Source organism: Drosophila sulfurigaster, chromosome X (assembly GCF_023558435.1).
Source record: "Drosophila sulfurigaster albostrigata strain 15112-1811.04 chromosome X, ASM2355843v2, whole genome shotgun sequence".
In the NCBI taxonomy this organism is placed as follows: domain Eukaryota; kingdom Metazoa; phylum Arthropoda; class Insecta; order Diptera; family Drosophilidae; genus Drosophila; species Drosophila sulfurigaster.
This window is the reverse complement of record NC_084885.1, coordinates 16,928,587-16,947,714: the sequence shown is the minus strand read 5'-3', so window position 1 is coordinate 16,947,714 and position 19,128 is coordinate 16,928,587. Positions and strand designations below refer to the sequence as shown.

At 47.1% G+C, this 19,128-nt stretch overlaps 2 protein-coding genes across 4 annotated transcripts in view; one reads left to right on the top strand and one right to left on the bottom strand.

Annotated features, from left to right (window-relative positions):
• The first annotated feature begins 381 nt into the window (after window positions 1–381).
• LOC133847049 (cubilin homolog) lies at window positions 382–16,106 on the top strand. Its single transcript, XM_062281801.1, has 11 exons — window positions 382–474; window positions 551–844; window positions 1,292–1,475; window positions 1,562–2,332; window positions 4,732–5,484; window positions 5,549–8,032; window positions 8,439–8,601; window positions 8,666–9,739; window positions 9,805–14,378; window positions 14,558–15,236; window positions 15,302–16,106. Exons 1-11 carry the CDS (start codon window positions 392–394, stop codon window positions 15,553–15,555), a joined length of 11,313 nt encoding a protein of 3,770 aa, XP_062137785.1. The 5' UTR covers window positions 382–391; the 3' UTR covers window positions 15,556–16,106.
• LOC133847050 (death-associated protein kinase related) overlaps window positions 15,943–19,128 on the bottom strand; it is a 67,861-nt gene continuing 64,675 nt past the window's right edge. For all 3 annotated transcript variants that reach the window (XM_062281803.1, XM_062281804.1, XM_062281802.1), the window contains exon 6: window positions 15,943–19,101. In XM_062281803.1, the coding sequence (XP_062137787.1) occupies window positions 17,685–19,101 (1,417 nt within the window). In that variant the 3' untranslated portion in view covers window positions 15,943–17,684. The remainder of the gene's footprint in view (window positions 19,102–19,128) is intronic.

Here is a 19,128-nt window from a genome sequence, read left to right as displayed (position 1 = left end):
TCTGTTCAGCTTCTCGGTATGAATACGTCTCTGGATATAGGTCGAAATCAGTTAGATCGGATTACTTTATTCTTTGACCCATTAGCAATACTAGTTTTCAGTGGCAAACAACATCTAAACACTCTATAATCTAGTGCTGTTTGTCGTTGCATCGATAAGCCTGGGCTGCTTCGGGGGGCGTTTACTTGAAGAGTTCGTGTTGTTGATGGCGCAGAAACGCCCCGCAGTTGACATCGCCGACAACGATGCTGGGCCATGTCAGAGTCGAGTTTCAATCGTCGCGAAGTGAACGTGTATGATCAGCGGATACCGAATTATTTAATTATTATTATTCTTTTTTTCTTGTGCAAAGTGTATGCTGTGTGTGTGTGTTATGCAAGAAGTGTAAAGCATGAAAGGACGCGTTCAGCAGCTGCTCCTGCAGTTGCTACTGCTGAGTTACCTCTACTCTGTCGTGCAGTGTTTTGTTAATTCGTAAGTGCAGCAGTGTTGTTTTTTTTTTAATTGGTTCGCTTGGCTTACATCTCGCCTCTTCTATTCGCCGGCACAGTCCCAAAATCGTTAGCAAGGATGGCAATTTGATATTTGAATCGGGCGCCAATCGAAACATCAGTTTTCGATTGAGCGGCACCTCGCGTCTGATCATCAATGAGGAATACGATGTCCTCGATCTGCTCATGCCGATGAGTGAACGCAAAAAGCGACCAGGTGGCTCCTCCAAAGATGAATGGACTAGCGATGAGATTGTGGATTTGCGTGATCTTTCCGATCAGCTGAACGAGTTCAAGGCTCAGTCACTCGGCTCAAATGGGCTGAATACCATGCTGGGAGTGCAGTTAAACAGGTAGGACAAAGCGCACTAAAAGCGAAAAAGAAAACAAAGAACTATGGTTAAAGACGGAATTTAAAATTTAAATAAATTTATGATTCAATACTGTAGTTGCAGAAACGCAAAAATTTTTAATTTGAGGAGAATTGAGTTTTGAATTGAGCTTAAATGAAAAAAGAACAATGTAATTTAATATTTAAATTCATAAATTGTATATAGAAGCATTAGCTTGGTTAATAGAAGCTTCTTAAAAGAAATGTAATTATATGTATGCTGATAACACTTTTCAAGAAAATTGAATAATCTTGTTTAAGTAATGCAATTTGGAGGCATTTTATTATATGCTATAGTATTAAGAACTTAATTTCAATGGAATATATTCCTTCATTATACCATATGTGAAACTCTATGGTTCTTCCTGAGAAACAATTTGACTAAACCAGTTGTGTTCATCTGCTCCAGAACCCAGGCAAGTCGCTTGCTCTTGCGTCGTCTGCAGGTGCGTCTGCGTATAGTGGAAAACAAGGCGCAACGGCTGAAGACGAGACTGGATCAAGACAGTTGCAAGAGCAATCCCTGTGAGAACGGGGGCACCTGTTACGATACCTTGGATGGATTTCGATGCCAGTGTCGTGCCGCCTTTGAAGTAAGCATATCGCCGCGGGGCGTATTGAGGGGCGTTTCAGAGCTCAGTTGCAATTTCTCTGTCTTCTCTCTTTATCTGCTTTGTAGGGTCAGAAGTGCGAGCGGGATGTGAACGAATGTGCCCTGTTTGAGGGCACCGATTTGGGCTGCCAGAATGGCGGTCAGTGTGTGAATCAATTTGGCACCTTCAGCTGCCTGTGCCCGCCCGGCTGGCATGGGATTCACTGCACCCAGCGCAAGGGGGACTGCTCCTCATCCAGTGCCTGGGAGCTGTGTGGTCACGGTAGCTGTGTGCCCAGCAGCGATGCGGTTGGCTATCGCTGCATCTGCGAGCCAGGCTGGAAGAGCAATGCGCTGTCGCCCAGCTGCAGCGAGGATGTGGACGAATGCAGTGCCAGTGCACACACGCCCTGCTCCACCAAATGCATCAATCTGGTGGGCAGCTTCACCTGTGCCCCCTGCGCCCCCGGCCTGACTGGCAACGGTGTCAGTTGTCGGGACATTGACGAGTGCGAGACGAACAACGGCGGCTGCAGTCTCAGTCCGCGGGTGGAGTGCATCAATACCTACGGCTCCAGTCATTGCGCCAACTGTCCCATTGGCTGGACGGGCGATGGACGCAACTGTGTGCGCAGCAACAGCCAATCGATTAATGGCGACGCCTCCGGACAACCGCCCAATGCTTTTGGCTTGACCAGCTGCACGCAGCGTGCTTCGTTGTGTCATCCGGCGGCCATCTGCTCGGAGATATCCAATACGATTGTCTGCAGTTGTCCCCAGGGCATGGTGGGCAGTGGCTATGGCGAGAATGGCTGCGTTCGTGGCACCAACAACAACTGCAACGATTTGCCATGCTTGGTAAGTTCGCCATTTATCAGTATTAACTTGGATAATTTCTATTTCACATTATAATTAGGAAACAAATTGATTAAAGGAGTTAAGTGTCCTTAAGTCTACTTGGGTATCATAAGGTTCCCAGTAACCAATAAGTTAAGTGATAAAAATTATCAACGCTCAAAAAATGCAATAAGTTCATGACCATTCAATAAGGAGGAGTTTCTTAATGATCGAATGCATTTTCATCACAAACTAAATGGCAAAGGGATTGAAATATTTGTAACACAAAAAATTAACTCCAGCTTTTAGCTAAGCTTTTTATACCCGCTACCCATAGGGTAGAAGGGTATTATAACTTTGTGCCGGCAGGAAATGTATGTAACAGGTAGAAGGAGGCATCTCCGACCCTATAAAGTATATATATTCTTGATCAGCGTCAACAGCCGAGACGATATAGCCATGTCCGTCTGTCCGTCTGTGTGTCTGTCCGTCTGTCCGTCTGTCCGTCTGTCCGTATGAACACCTAGATCTCAGAGACTATAAGAGATAGAGCTATAATTTTTTTTCGACAGCATTTGTTATGTTTGCACGCAGATCAAGTTTGTTTCAAATTTTTGCCACGCCCACTTCCGCCCCCGCAAATTAAAAAAATCGAATAACAAGCGTAAATTTAAAGCTAGAGTTGCGAATTTTGGTATATACAATATTTACTATAGTAGTTATGATTCCTGAAAATTTGGTTGCGATCAGATAAAAATTGTCGAAGTTATTAAAGAAATACTTTTGTATGGGCAAAAACGCCTACTTACTAGGGGTCTGAGTTGCTTTGGCTGACAATCTGGTATATTGTGCCGTCTATGGTATATTTTGAATGCGGTACTATATCGATATACCACATATACCATTTGGTATATTTTTAGTATTTTTGCAGTATATTCGGTATATTTTGAGAAAATACCGCAAAATATGTTTCTTTTATTCAAAATGGGTAGCGGGTATCTCACAGTCGAGTACACTCGACTGTAGCTTTCTTACTTGTTATGCTTAAGCTTGAACCACTTGGAAATCATTAAGCTTTCAATGATGTAAGTTAAAAGTCAAATGTAAAGAGCTAGGAGGCTGCTATTGATAATCATGCATTAAAATAAGGAGGAGTTAATGTGAGAATATAATTTAATCACAAATTAAAATTTACATATTTTAAATATTAGTAACACAAATAATCAACTTCGATATTCAGCGAAGCTCTTTATGACCTAGCTCATAGTCAAGGTAAAACAAGTAAGAAAGTTGCAGTCGAGTGTGCTCGACTGTGAGATACCCGCTACCCATTTTTAATAGGGGCAAAATATTGCGGTATTATTTCAAAATATACCGAAAATACTAAAAAAATACTAAAAATATACCAAATGGTATGTTTGGTATATCGATACAGCAAACCATTCAAAATATACCATAGACGGCGCAATGTACCAGATTGTCAGCCAAAGCAACTAAGACCCCTAGTAAGTAGGCGTTTTTGCCCATACAAAAGTATTTCTTTAACAACTTCCACAATTTTTATCTGATCGCAACCAAATTTTCAGGAATGATAACTACTATAGCAATTATAGTATATACCAAAATTCGCAACTCCAGCTTTAAATTTACGCTTGTTATTCGATTTTTTTTTGATTTCCGGGGGCGGAAGTGGGCGTGGCAAAAATTTGAAACAAACTTGATCTGCGTGCAAGCATAACAAATGCTGTCGAAAAAAAAAATTATAGCTCTATCTCTTATAGTCTCTGAGATGTAGGTGTTCATACGGACAGACGGACAGACGGACAGACACACAGACACACAGACGGACAGACGGACATGGCTATATCGTCTCGGCTGTTGACGCTGATCAAGAATATATATACTTTATAGGGTCGGAGATGCCTCCTTCTACCTGTTACATACATTTCCTGCCGGCACAAAGTTATAATACCCTTCTACCCTATGGGTAGCGGGTATAAATATATATTTTTACTTACATTTATTAGAATATTAATATTACCAATTTTTACTAGCGTTGTTTCTCTCTATATCTATCTGATCTTAATCTATGTTAGAAAGTTTGATATGATATAATGAATACTAAATGAACGTTTATTGCTTTAAAGGTTCCTTCTACCATATACATATATTATATATTTGTTGTCTCTTCTTTTATGTACAATCTGTGTGCTGAAACAATAATAATAATAATCGGGGAGATCGAGTATTAGGTATCTTTTCAGTCTTCTTACGGCTTAAATTTTTTTTCTATCGATGTATTTCTTAGTAAATTTCTTTATTTCTTCTATTATGGTTGGATTATTAAGATCTTTGGAAGGAGCATTCTACCATATGTGAAATTCAATCTTAACTCTTGTTTGCAATCCCTGCTCTTGCAGAACGGTGGCGTCTGCCTCGACCGTGGCCCCAACAACTATACGTGCTTGTGTCCGCGTGGCTACCGCGCTCCCCGATGCGAGCCGCTGCCCAATCCGTGCACCTCGAATCCCTGCCAGAACAACGGACGCTGCAGTCAAACGCCTGCGGGCGATGGCTTCGTCTGCCAGTGTCAGCCTGGCTATCGTGGTCGACTGTGCGATCAGCGCTTCAGCAGCTGCAATGGGATGCTGGTGGGTCAAACGGGACGACTGCGTTATCCGCCCAGTGGCAGCAGCTATCAGCATAATGCACAGTGTGCTTGGGTGATACGGACCAATGAGACGCTGGTGCTGAATGTGACATTTAATAGCTTCAATTTGGAGGATTCCGCCGAGTGTCGCTTTGACTGGCTGCAGATCAACGATGGACGCTCGGCTGCGGCACAAATCATTGGACGCTATTGTGGCAATCATATACCGCATGGCGGTAACATCATCTCCTCGAGCCATCAGCTGTACTTGTGGTTCCGTTCGGACAATTCGACGGCACACGAGGGTTTCGATCTTAGCTGGGAATCGATTACACCGCAATGCGGTGGTCGCATCGATATCGAGACACATGGTACACTTGCCTCGCCGGGTTCGCCGGGCCAATATCCCAAGAATCGCGATTGCCAATGGCATTTGGTGGCGCCGCGCGCGAAGCGCATTAAGTTGACATTCTTTAGCCTGCAACTGGAGCAACATGCCACCTGTGACTTTGACTATGTGCAGGTGAGTTAGGCTGAGTTATCAAATGGGTTCAACTGCAAATACAAAACTCACACATTTGACACAGATAAGCGATGCTCTTACCGATGTGGAGCTGTTCAAGTACTGCAGCAGCCAACAACCGGCGCCATTGACGCTGCCCACGCACGAGGCCTTCATACGCTTCCATTCGGATGAGACGGGCAGCGATTTGGGCTTCCAGCTCCATTACTCGCTCGAGGATCAATTGCCCGGCTGTGGAGGCATCTACACCAGCGCTCGTGGCACAATCAAAGCACCGAACATTGAAGTTGGCTCTGGCGGTATTACCTGTGACTATGAGATACGCTCGGCTGCCGGCGAATCGATTGCCGTGGACTTTGAGCAATTCAGCCTGGCTGATGATTCCTGCATGGAGTTCTACGAGCTGCCCGAGACGAACAACAGTGGTGGCAACACCGATGGCTGGCTCTCGGTCAAACATTGCGGCAGTCCGTTGCAAATGCCGCCCAGTTTCAATTCGATGTACAGTCGCCTGCGTATTAAATATATTGCTGTTCGCGCTGACGATCAATTCCAGATTGACTATCGCATGCAATGTTCGCGCACCTTTGACGCACCAAATGGCACAATTAGCTCACCGGGTTATCCCAATGGCACTCGGAAGGCGCATTCGTGTACGTTCAGAATCGTCACAGCCCCCAATACGATCATTAGGCTGCAGCGTTTGAATTTTGAGACCGACACATCGGACAGCTCGGAGGAGGAATATGGGGAGATACAGACGGTAGAGCCGCGGGGCTGTGCGGATGGCGATGCGCTTACATTTAACGATGGCCTTAATAAGGGTATACATGGTCCGTATTGTAGATTTGTGCCGGCTCCACTGTTGTTTGTGAGTCGAACGAATATGCTGATCATTCATTCCGAAGTCACCGCCTACGGCAATGGGGCGCATTTCTATAAGTTCAAATACCATACTATGCCCATATCGAGTTATCAGTGTGGTGGTGTGCACACCAAGGAATCGGATCACATACGTTCACCGACGGATTCTGCTGGCCACTATCGCAACGATTTGCGCTGCGAATGGATCATTATGGCACCGCCCGGCAAGGCAATTTTATTGCATTGGCACAGCTTCAATCTGGAGGACGGCGATTGTAGTTTCGATTATGTGAGTATCTATGATGGCTTGATTGCCGGCCAACCGGATGCGGAACGATCGCAACTGTTGCGCGTCTGTGGTAATCAATTGCCCGAGGATATTGTGAGTCATTCGCGCTCCCTAACGGTCACGATGCACACGGACTTCTCGGACACTGGGGATGGCTTTGAGTTGTCGTATCGCTTTGTCGATCGCTCCGATTGCGGCGGTCGCATCCATAGTGCAGAGGGCATGCTCACCTCGCCATTATATCCGCTCAACTATAGCAGCGGCCTGGACTGCGTCTGGCAGGTGGTGACGGGCGCCGGGCGGCAAATGGAGCTGCAGCTGGATCTATTCGAGTTGGAGAACTCGACGAATTGTCATGCCGATTGGCTGGAGGTGCGCAACGGCATGAACAATCAATCGGCGCTGATTGGACGCTTCTGTGGCACAAATATGCCGCGACGCATTCCCAGTTTCAGCAATCAGATCTATTTGCATTTCCACACGAATGACGTGAATCAGGCGCGTGGTTTTCGCCTTAGCTGGCGCACCGTGGCCAGCGGCTGTGGCGGTCGTCTGCAGAGCGATACGGGTGTCATCACATCTCCGAACTATCCGGGTCAGTATCCCCATGAGCTGCACTGCGAGTGGCAGTTGAGGGCGCACTTGGGTTCGCAGCTGACTATAACGTTGGACGATATGGAACTGGAGGAGTTGAACTCGTGTGCCTACGACTATTTGAGTATTGAGGCAATCGATGCTAATATTGTGCCGAGGAATCCCATAATGCAAACGCTGTGCACCTTGCCTCCGGAGGGTAACAGGGATTTTCAATTGGATAGCAATCAGGCGAATGTCATCTTCCATTCCGATTCAAGTAATTCGGATCGTGGCTTTCGGTTAACGTACGCGGTCAACTGTGTGGTCGAGCTGGATACACATCAGAGCGTCATCGAGAGCCTTAACTATGGTGTGTCCTATATGGCGGCACCCATCGATTGTCGCTGGACAATTCGTGCGCCGCGCGGTAATCGCATTCTCGTGGAGTTTTCGCATTTCGATGTCCGACATGAAGGTCAACCGAATGATGAGGATGGTGGGGTTTATCTCGTCGATGGTCAGACTAACGTGACTACGTCTATTACCACAATTGGGACGCATAATGTGAGCAGTCAGCTGCTCAGCATTGTGCACAACACGAGTCGCATTAACTTCCGGCTGGAGTATCGCATCGATGGCTGTCTTTATGAACTGCGTGCCATGAACGGCTCGTTCAAATCGCTCAACTATCCGAAGATGTATCCCAACGATATGGAATGCTATTGGCTGATCCATGCACCGCTGGGCCAGGTTATTGAGCTCACTGTGCTCTATATGGACATTGAGGAGAGTGTCAATTGCACCAAGGATTCGCTTGTGGTTAGTAGACTGCCTCAATTCATTTTACCCAATAACTACTATAATTTTAGTAAGCATATATAGTCAAAATTTCCTATTAAGCATATTCCCTTTATGCGACACATGACTCAGTATGAAATGAACTATTTTGGGAAATCAACTCTGTTAATCGGACAAAAAATGGGCTGACTGTTCAGATAATTGTTTACTTAAAACGTGGCGAAGAGGGATATTGCCTTTAGCGGACAATTTTTCCAAAGCGAATTTCGCCTCTTCAAATCCAAAAATTGTCACAATAACTCTTCGGTCAAGAGAGTTTTCAGTGTTCAATTTTACAGCTCTGTTATTTAATATATGTTATTTTTTTTAGTTTAATTAGAAACATACATACAGCTTACCTACTTATTTGTTCTCCTCCCTCGAACAGATCTCCAATTCGTTTAGAACCTACTTCCGCTCTGAGCGACACTGTGGCCGCAACGACAAACTTATCATCACCAGCGCTGGCCACAAACTGCATGTTAGCTTCAATAGTGACGGTTCGACGAATGGACGCGGCTTCGAGGCCACGTATCGAATTTTCCCCAGCAGTAAGTATTGTGATATAAAGTGTCATGTGAAATCTCCAATTGAGTTGCTTCCATCGTTGAACAGAATGTGGCGGCAGATTGACATCTAAAACCGGTGTCATTTCGTCACCGGGTTATCCTCGACCCTATCCACGGAACAGCAATTGCGAATGGACTTTGGAGGTGACTCCACATCATAGAATTTCATTTACCATTGAGGCGATGGATTTGGAATCGGGTATGAATTGCAATTGGGACAAATTGTCGGCTTTCGATTTGTTAGCCAGCGATACGTACTCTATGGGGGACAGCGATCTGGACGACACCGAGGGAGCGGAGATCTTTTCTCTCTGCACCGGAAAATACTTGCAACGCGAGGAGTCCGCAACCAATCGAGCCCTACTGCGTTTTGTAACGGACGATACGGTACAGCACAATGGTTTTCGGCTCCACTATCGTGAATCCTGTGGCCAAAGTTTGCTGATCGATGAGACAAGCTACGAGCTCCTGACAATATCCCATCAGGTGGCACGCAACGAGACCTGTGTTTGGGTGCTGCGCACCAACGATCCCAGCAAGCGCATCATCTTCACCCCACAGCATGTTCAGCTGCATACGGATGCCTCGGCCACCTATGCCACCGAAAGCGATTGCATGCCCCACGGCATTCAGATCTATGAGGGTGACACAACAAGGGGCACGGCACGCCAACGTTTCTGTCGCAGTCATCCGCCGGCGCTAGTCTCGCATGGCAATGCGTTGACCATCAGTGTGCCGCTGTTGCTGGTCGCCGAATTCGAGGCGAATTACATGACCATGGACACGATGTGTGGCAGCGAATATTCAGGATTGTCGGGTGCCTTTACCACACCCTATTATCCATCGAGTTATCCGGTGAACATTGAATGCTATTGGCTGATATCGGCATCCTCTGGCAACTCGTTGTCGCTGAGCATTGAATCGTTTGATCTGGAGCTATCCGATGGCTGCAACAACGATTATCTGGAGATACGTGAGGAGGGATTGCGTGGCCCACTCATTGGCGTCTATTGCGGCACACAGCTGCCGGCGAGCATCAAGTCGAAGGGCGCCATTTGGATGAAGTTCAAGAGTAACGATGATGTGGTGGGTGAGGGATTCATGGCCAAGTACAACTATGGTAAGTGGACTGAGGGGGAAATTAGTTTAGGTCCAATCCCCTACTAATATATTTCATACCCTTAGACCACCACAACGAACTGAACGGCACTGCGGGCATCATTGAGTCACCGCATTATCCCAGCAGACTTGACACGACCGATAAATATAGCTGGCGCATTACCGTCGACAGTGAGTATGTGATAGTGATGGCCGTGGAGCACTTGCGGGATGTCGACCTGCAGCATCTGCACTTCTACGATGGTTACACTGACATTGGCGCCGAGCTTCAAGTGGAGGCATCACGTCCAATGATCTCACACACCAATGTGATGTACATCACGGCGACACACGGTCCCTTCCGACTTGATTGGCAGCGCCTGTCCAAAGAAGCGGTTGCCTCGAATCGCAGTGCCGAGCAGCAGACACATCTGTGCGGACATCAGTTGGTCCATGTGGATAGCATGCTCACTTTCAATTCACCCGGCTATCCGCATGGCTATGCCACGAATTTGCATTGTGCCTGGGATCTGGTGCCATCGGATACAGCCACGCATGCGGCCGTTCAGGTGACCACCGTCGATTTGGAAGTCTTTAGCGACGAATGCTTTACGGACTACCTGACTGTGTCCAGCAGCAATGACCTGGAGACATGGTCGGAGCTGTCCAAGCTCTGTCGACCTTTAAATGCCAGCGGCCTCTGGTTCCATGGAAAACCGTATTTGCGCCTCGAATTTGTCACCGACGCCAGCGTTAATAAAACGGGCTTTGCCACACAGGTGCGAAGTGCTTGCGGTACCGAGTTGACGGCACGTCAGGGTGTCCTTAATGTCACGCAGATGCTTCGCAGCCGTACGATGTTTTCAGAAGAATGCATCTGGACAATTCGAGCTCGTCAGGGCAAACGGTTGCGCATCACGTTCCTTGAGTCGCAGCTGCGATCCAGTACGATGGATAGTTGCCTTAACTTCTTCGTGTTGCGCAACGGTGCCGAGGAGGATTCCCCGTTCCTGGGACGTGGCAAGTACTGTGAGAACAACATCACCGATGTGCTCGAGACGACCTCGAATCGGGCGCACATCAAATTCCACAAAGGTCGATTTATGGGCTTGAAGGCCGCCATTCGTTACGAGGAATTGGGACACGCCTGTTCCGGGCAAATTGTGCTCGAGGAGGGTGCCGGCAAATTCAGAAGCCATGTGATAACCTCACCCAACTATCCCAATCTGCCCAATCCGTATTCGGAGTGTGTGTGGCAAATTCAGGCGCCGCCACAACATCGCATTTCATTGGAGTTCGAAGCGTTCGATTTGACGCCCAGCAGCAGTCCAAAGAACGACAGCGGCACCGTGGAAACGGACAACGTGGATGAGGGCTGTGATCAGGAGTTTGTGCAGCTCAACGATGGTGCCACCGAATTGATGCCACAGTTGGGACGCTACTGCGGCAATCGCAAGCCGAACGTCGTCTACTCCTCTGGCAGCGTTTTGCGCGTCAAATTCTATACGTCGATTTTGGAGCCACGAACCGGTTTCAAAGCGACAGTTAAGCTAGCCGATTGCGGTGGCAGCTACTACACACCCAACGGCGTTATCAGTTCTCCAAATCTCAAGCAGTTCCCGTTGCAACTACAAACGCAAGTGGCCAGGGAATGCGTGTATACGATTGAAATGGAAAAGGGTAGCACGATAGAGCTCAACTTTGGGGCTATGCAATTGCCCGGCGATCCACAGAATTGTACGGGTCGAACCCACTTGCTGCTCGAAGAGATCGAACCGTTTGGCGATAACTATCAGGAGGAACGCATTAGCGATCGCTTAACAGTCTGTGGCACACAATCGCGTCGCTTCCTCGTCGAGACCAACAAGGTGGTGATGCATCTGATTGTGCCCAACGGACAGCTGGGAGTCCAGGAGAGTTTCCAGCTGCGCTATGCGGCGGTGGGCACGCGTTGTGGCGAAACGATTGAGGCCTCCATGGGTGTGCTGCAGACACCCAACTATCCGTTGGGTGTGCGTGTGCCCACGCATTGCTTGTGGCGCATCCAGGTGCCGAAGTACAGACGCGTCAGGGTCGAGATACTGGACTTTGACATTGGCAGCACTCAGTCATCGTACCGCGGTCGTTTAGTGTTTGCCCAGGATCTCAACATGCAGGCGATCATTAGTCGCTATACACGCGATCCGCCCGCTGAAGTCATTTCTATGGATAATACGATGAGCATCGATGCCTTCCTGCTGCCCTTTGACACGCATCGCGGCTTCAAGTTGCGTTTCACAGCCTATGGCATGAGCAGATGCATCAAGAACGTTAACGAAGATCGTTTAGTGCGCTTTAGCAACTTCAACGATTCGATCTATTGCAGCACACAGCTCACACCGCCGCCCAACAACACAATCCGACTGCGCGTGATGGACTACAACACCACGTCGGTGATGATGCAAAACCGTCATGTCTGCAACATGTTGTCGCCCCTGAAAATGCTGCTCACAGATTCCGCCAAACCGTTGTTGCCGACCTTCTTGTGCAGCGGTGCCGCCGCCATCAATCAAAGCGTTCTCCTGCCCTTCCCTGTTGAGGTCATTGTCAATGGCAATCGTCGCAACGAGCTGCGTTCGCTGGCACTCGACTACAGCATTGAGAATTGCGGCGGTGTCTGGCCCCTCGAACCGGGCGACAACATGACCATCACACAGCCAGCAGCGGACAAGACGCATTGTGCCTGGGCTGTGGGTCCGAATGCCAATGCCGAGGATCCACTGTTTCCGGAGGACGTGCAGCTGGAGGTGTCGGTGAGCGCGAACTTAACTGGTGCCTGTGATGTGCACTATCTGTTGGTCTACAATGGTCCCGATCAGAATTCACCGTTGATGGGTCGCTATTGTCAGGAGGTCACCGAGGTCAACAAGGTGGTGGAGCGTGGTCTCTTCGTGGAGTACCATGCGCCAGTTGACACAGCAGTCAGCAGCAATTCCACTCCCAGTTCCACATTCAATGTGAGCGTCAAGTATGGCAGCGGTTGTGGGGGACGTCTCAGCTATCCGTATCGTCAGATCGAGTTCAACGAGCAGTACAAGAACAATGTTGAGTGCATATGGGAAATTGAGGCCGGCTCCGGTTTCCATGTGGGTCTCACGTTCATCTCTCGCTTCTACATTGAGAACAGCAACGGCTGCACCAAGGACTATTTGCGTGTCCAGCAGCTGCGTTCGAACAGCACCATGGGCGACACCGCCGAGTGGGAAGATCTGCAAACGATTTGCGGTCGTGATCCGCCGCTTTACATCAATTCAACAACGTCCGCCATGCGTTTGATCTTCCGCTCCGATGGCGATACAACCGCCGATGGTTTCATTGCACGCTTCGAGCGCAATTGTGGCGGCATCCTCTATGCCGATGATGCACCACGTGTGCTGAATAGTCCCGGCTATCCAGTGGGCTATTTAACAAACTTGCATTGCAATTACACGTTCCTGAAGAGGGATCCGTATGCAGCGGGACTGATCATCAATTTCGTGAAATTCGATCTTGAACGATCGCCGGTTAACATGTGCATGTTCGACAATGTGACAATTACAACGATTGATGACAATGATGTCAAGAACACGGCGGTGCTGTGTGGCGTCAAGCAGCGGCATGTGTATCGGGCACAGGAATCGATCAACTTGATCATGGCATCGGACAGTTCGTTCAGCGGCCAGGGATTCCAGTTGCAGTACGGCACACGGATGTGCGGTGGCATTGTGAACAGCACTCAGGTGGTGGAGTCACCGCGTCAGCATCAAGATGATCGGATGCCACACAACAGCGATTGCTATTGGAATCTGACGGCGCCAGCTGGCAGCAAATTCGCCATCAAGCTCGAGCAGCTGGACATGGAGGCGGGAACGCGTCAATGCTCCTTTGACGGGGTCGAGATCTTTGCCAGTCCCGTGCCGGATGAGAAGCAACGCTTGGCTCGCTACTGTGGTCGCATGATGAGCGGTGAGATGCCCACCTTACACATAAACACGAATCGTGCCTTGATTCACAGCTATTCGGATCAATCGGAATCATCGAATGGTTTCAAGTTCGTTGTGCGTGTGATGCCCAATTGCGATGAGCACATCATGCTGGGCGAGCAAAATGCCAGCTATACGTTTAACAAATATGTGGGAGAGTACGCGAATAATTTGGACTGTAGTTTTGTGTTCAAAGCACCTTTGGGTTACTATTTGAGCGCCGAGTTTCGCAGTTTCCACGTAGAGGCCACCAACAATTGTGCCGCTGACTATTTGGTGATACGCGATGGTGCCGGACCCTTTGCCGAGGATCTGGGTAAATTCTGTGGCCAGGATTTGCCACCGAAACTAACCACGTCGCAGCATACGTTGTTCATGAATTTCGTTACCGATGGCGGTGTTACGGATACGGGCTTTGAATTTGTGGTCACCGCCAAGCCGCTGACTTGTGGCAGTCAATTGATCAAATTCGATGGCAAGCAGCCGCTGGAATTACGTTCGCCGGTCAACGAGCAGGGCAACTATGACAATAATGTGTATTGTCTGTGGAAAATCGAGAGTGAAGTGATGCTGCATTTGCGTTTCCTCAGCCTCGATCTGGAGGGACCCGATGCCAATGGCTCTTGTGCGTTTGACTATCTGAAGATCTACGACAGCGAGGTAAGTTCCAAGTCTGTGGGAGTTTGACGAGGGAGTTTTCAAGAGACTTCCAGCTTTGCATCTGTTAATTGATCATACAATTGAGATTAGCTCATTAATAGTACTATTAGTAACTTACCTAAGTAATTAGTTGGGGAAGAAAACAATTGAACTCAATCGATTTACTTCTTCGTTGACAGAATGCGGTGCAACTGGAGCAAGGCTATGGCAGTCACATGATCTACAATGGTAAGAAATCCAGAGGCGAATACTTCGACTATGCATCGGAGCATGTTTATTGTGGCACTGGCATACCCGACGATTTTTATCCGCACACGAAGAATATATACGTGAAATTCCACAGCAATGGGGCAAACAGTCGACCGGGCTTCCGTTTGCAACTGATGGCCAATGCTGGCTGTAGCCACAACTATGGCGGATTGCAAGGTCGCATTGTGTTTGCCGACACCGCCGACTGTGATGTGTTTATCACAGCACCCGCTGGCTATGTGCTGAGCTTGTACTATGCGGAGATTACGCTTGGCACCACGGATTGCTCTCAAGAGTCCTTGGAGGTGTTCGATAAGGCGACGAATCGATCGCTGCAGCAACAGTGCACCTATGTCCAGACGGGCTCCGGACTGTTCACTCAGACCAATGATCTGAGGCTGCACTTTAAGACGGGCAGTTATTATAGCAACATCGATTTGACGTACATTGCTAACAAAGTAGAACTCGGACCTGGTTGTGGTGGTGACATCTACAACACGGCGGGTGTCTTCAGCAACGCCTTCTATCCGCAGAGTGTGCGCAACAACTCCAATTGCCGTTGGAACCTGCGGGTGCCAAGCAACAATCGTGTAATGCTCCATTTCGAATGTAAGTATCTCATTCTCCACTCACTAACCTCAGATCCCTGACTAATTCAATTCCATCTTTTTTAGTCATTCAATTGGGCTCAAGGTCCACCTGTAACACGGATTATCTGCAGATACTGGAGGACACCGGAAGACCCGATCAGCAGTTGCAGGAGATGGCACGCTACTGTGGTGACGATAAACCCAAAGTCTATAAGAGTAAACGTAGTCAGCTGTCGGTGCAGTTCCACAAGTCGGTCAACAATAATGGCCTCGGTTGGGTGATCCGGTTTACGGGTGTCTTCGATGATTACCAGATACCACAATATCTCCTCGAATGATTTATTTCCACTTTGAACGATGTTACACAAACAAAACATTGATTTTTTTTTTCGTAATTTTATTGAATATATTTTAAATTAGTTATCTATAAAATAATTACTATATGTAATAATATAATAGAATTTTCTCTCAAACAAATTTCAATCAATTAAAATTACTTTTCAAATAAAACGCACAATTCACGTATTCCACTTTCTCGTTTCTTCGATTTAACTACTAATATACAGTAAACGACGACGCAAAAAAAAAAAGGGTTTATCATTATAATAATAATTGTGGTATAAGGTTATTGTTTTTGTTTGTTTAAATAAGAGAAGTAGTACTCGTATCATTCACGTAATTATTAATATGGTAAAAATAGAAATCAAGAAAGGCTCTTCTCGCCTTTTATCCTTTTCTTTTCTTCTTTCTTTCTGTTTTTTTTTTTTTTTAAACATAATATTTATCATTATAAATTAATTATTTCTCTTTAACAATTAACTGACCTTCTCTCGCGCTTTGTCCTAATAAATACAACTTGTAGGCTGTATATTTTTTTTGTGTTTTTGTTTTTTGCAAAAAAAGGGAGTTGAAATAATTCATTTAATTGAATAAGACAAAGAAAAAAAAAAAATCCGAAGAATATATATATGTACAAAGTAACCAATTAAGGGTGTGGATTGGGGGGATGGGAGTTTGTTGTATTTAAAAACAAGGTAAGTATTAATCTAAGTGAAGGGAGCGGGGAATAAGAGAGGATCGAAACTAAAGCGGAAGTGGAGGGGGAGGGGGCGCAAACTCAAAACGTGGTTGTACGATAATGTATGCTATTATGTAGTGTGTATATATATAATATGTATATAATGAACGTTAGACACAGACAGACACACACACACACATACAGATAGATTTAACAATTGAATTTAGCAATCGCCTAACAACGTCATCTTCTCCTCTCTTCGTCTCTTTTTCTTCGCTCTACTCGTCTAAGTAACTCTTGAACAATCAATGCGAACAACTTCAACTACACATGAGTATGTATATATATATATGTATGTTTATGCATACGTATTTGTATGTATGTATATGCTCTAGATGCAATATGTATGATTAATTCATTTGGTTAATAAGTAACTGCTTTCGCCGCCATAGAAGCGAAGCTCCTTTTCCTTCCATCTTCCATCTTCCATCTTTCTTCTGACCATCTTTCATTTAATTTTACGTTAACAAACAATTACCAATTGGCATTCAACATTATGTATATGTATATGCTAATATGTATATGTATATATTGACATGGAATCTTACTTACGTTCCACGATTCAATTCTCTGCTTTTCTTTTTCCACTCTACTTCTGCATTTTTGCTCTTCATCCTCCATCGATTGTTTGTTTGTTTGTTTGTTGGTTTTTTTTGGTATATGAATAATGTTATAATTTATGCTATGCTCTCTCTTGAATTGACATTATTTTTCTTTTCCTTTCGTTGAAACACTGAATCGTTCGATTTCAAATAAACTATATCGCACACACACACACACACATAATACACACGCACAACACAAGGACTGATATGTCTGAAATGAGTTTTTTGCGATCAAAAAACAATGTTTTATGTTCTCCCCTCTCGCTTGCTCACGTTCTTGGGTCCCCTCTCTTTTTTTCCATTTTCCAATCTCCATCTCTCTTTGCTGCGATCACTCCCTTTCTCTTTCTCATTCATAATTATGCTGCACAAGAACATTTTGCTTAAATATACATATTTATATATATAAATTTTGCGATCATCTTATATGTAGGCGGTGTTTAGAGGTTTGGGGGCGAGTGGGAAGTGGAAGGGGGTATACAGTGTGGTAATTAGTTCAACTAGATGCTAATAACATTAACTAAGAAACTGAAAACTGAATTAAAACAAAACACTTCCGCACGTGTAAGCCAATTTGCCTGGAAGCGGCAGACGAAGGCCGCCGCCTCCCCATCCATTCTCCATTATCCATTAGTTGTGGATTTGGGATTAGATTAGAAGTGTGATCCAGCTAGCCCAGCTAGGGCTCGGACCACCAGGCCTACACGTTGAGGCACTGTTACATGCAGCAGAGGAAGCGGTGAAAGAAACTTTTGGCATTGCGGCGCACACGATTGGCCCTTAGCTAACAGATGATGCCCTGATCCAAGCTCAAGTTGTTGGTGGCAGCAGCAGCGGCATTCTTGGCAGCGATCACCACATGATGATGATGGTGGTGGTGATGGTGATGCATGTGATGGTGATGCAAATGATGCGCTGCCGCTGCTGCCGATCGTGTGTTCAACAGCAATGCTGTGCTGCCGTTGTTGCTGCTGCTGCCGCTGCTGCTGCTGCTGCTGTTGTTGCTATTGATGGTGCCATTGCTGTTGCTGTTGCTGCTGGGACTCGGACTTGAGCTGTTATTCAGCTGTTGCTGTTGCTGCTGCTGCTGCTGCTTCTTGTGCACAGCTGTCAGCGGCTCGGAGGCACGTCGAGTCTTGTTGCCACCGACGCTGTTGTTGCTGCTGCTGCTGCTGCTGCAGTTGGTGTTGCTGCCGTTGCCGCTGATGCTGCGCCGCATGTTGCTGCCAGTTGTTGCCGCCGTCGCCACCACGCTGGGCACCGAACATTTGCGTGGCTGTTGCAGCTGCAGTTGCGCACTGTTTGACGGGGATGCAGACGTGTGACAAACACCGTTGCAATGCTGGACGCTGCTGTTGCTGTTGCTAATGCCGGGCGGCGAACAACAGTTGTTGGCCGCCTCAAGCTCCTCCAGTTGGAACTTCTTGACCAGCGCCTTAACAGATGTCGCCGAGCTTGCCTCCGTTGCTGGCGTTTTGCGTATGACTTTGGGCGTGGTGGGTGCATCAGGAAAGAGCGCCAGCGTGGCAATCACTGTGGACTCCTCCAAGCCATTGCTGCCAATTTGTATGGTCGCTGTGCTGGCCACCGGTTTCTTCACAAACGTCGCCGTATATGTGTTCTCCTTATCCGAGTCCGAGGCACGACGCGTTGGCGTCACAATCTGTGTGGGCTTTGCACTTAAGATTGCTGTTGCTGTTGTTGTTGTTGTTGTCGCTGGTGACATGCTCAACGTTTGCGGCAGTGTGTGTATGGCTGTAGTGGTCTCTGTGCTGGGGCTAAGCTTGTGGCTGTTGCTGTGGCCATTGCTGTTGCTGTGGCCGTTGCTGTTGCTGTGACCGTTGCTGTGGCTGGTGGCAATCGGTATCTTGGAGCTCGAATGGGCTCGGCTGTGACCATTGTGCGTGGTGGCTTTGTTCGGCGTTATTTGCTTGCTAACTGTTGTCGTTGCTGTTGTGGTAGTTGTGCTCTGTTTTGGCTCCTGCACTTGCTGCTGCTGCTGTTCCAACGCCTCCTCCTCCTCCTCAATAACATCATCATCTTCCTCCTCCTCCTCATCATCATCCTCATCGTCGTCGTCGTCGTCCTCCTCCTCTTCGTGCACATAGTCTGCATCGTGCTGCAAGTAAATTTGCCTATCCAGCGCACACTCATCCTTCAGCCAGACATGCTCCAGGCAGCCGGCGGCATTCATGCGATCGCTAAACAGCAAAATAGGCAAAAGAAAA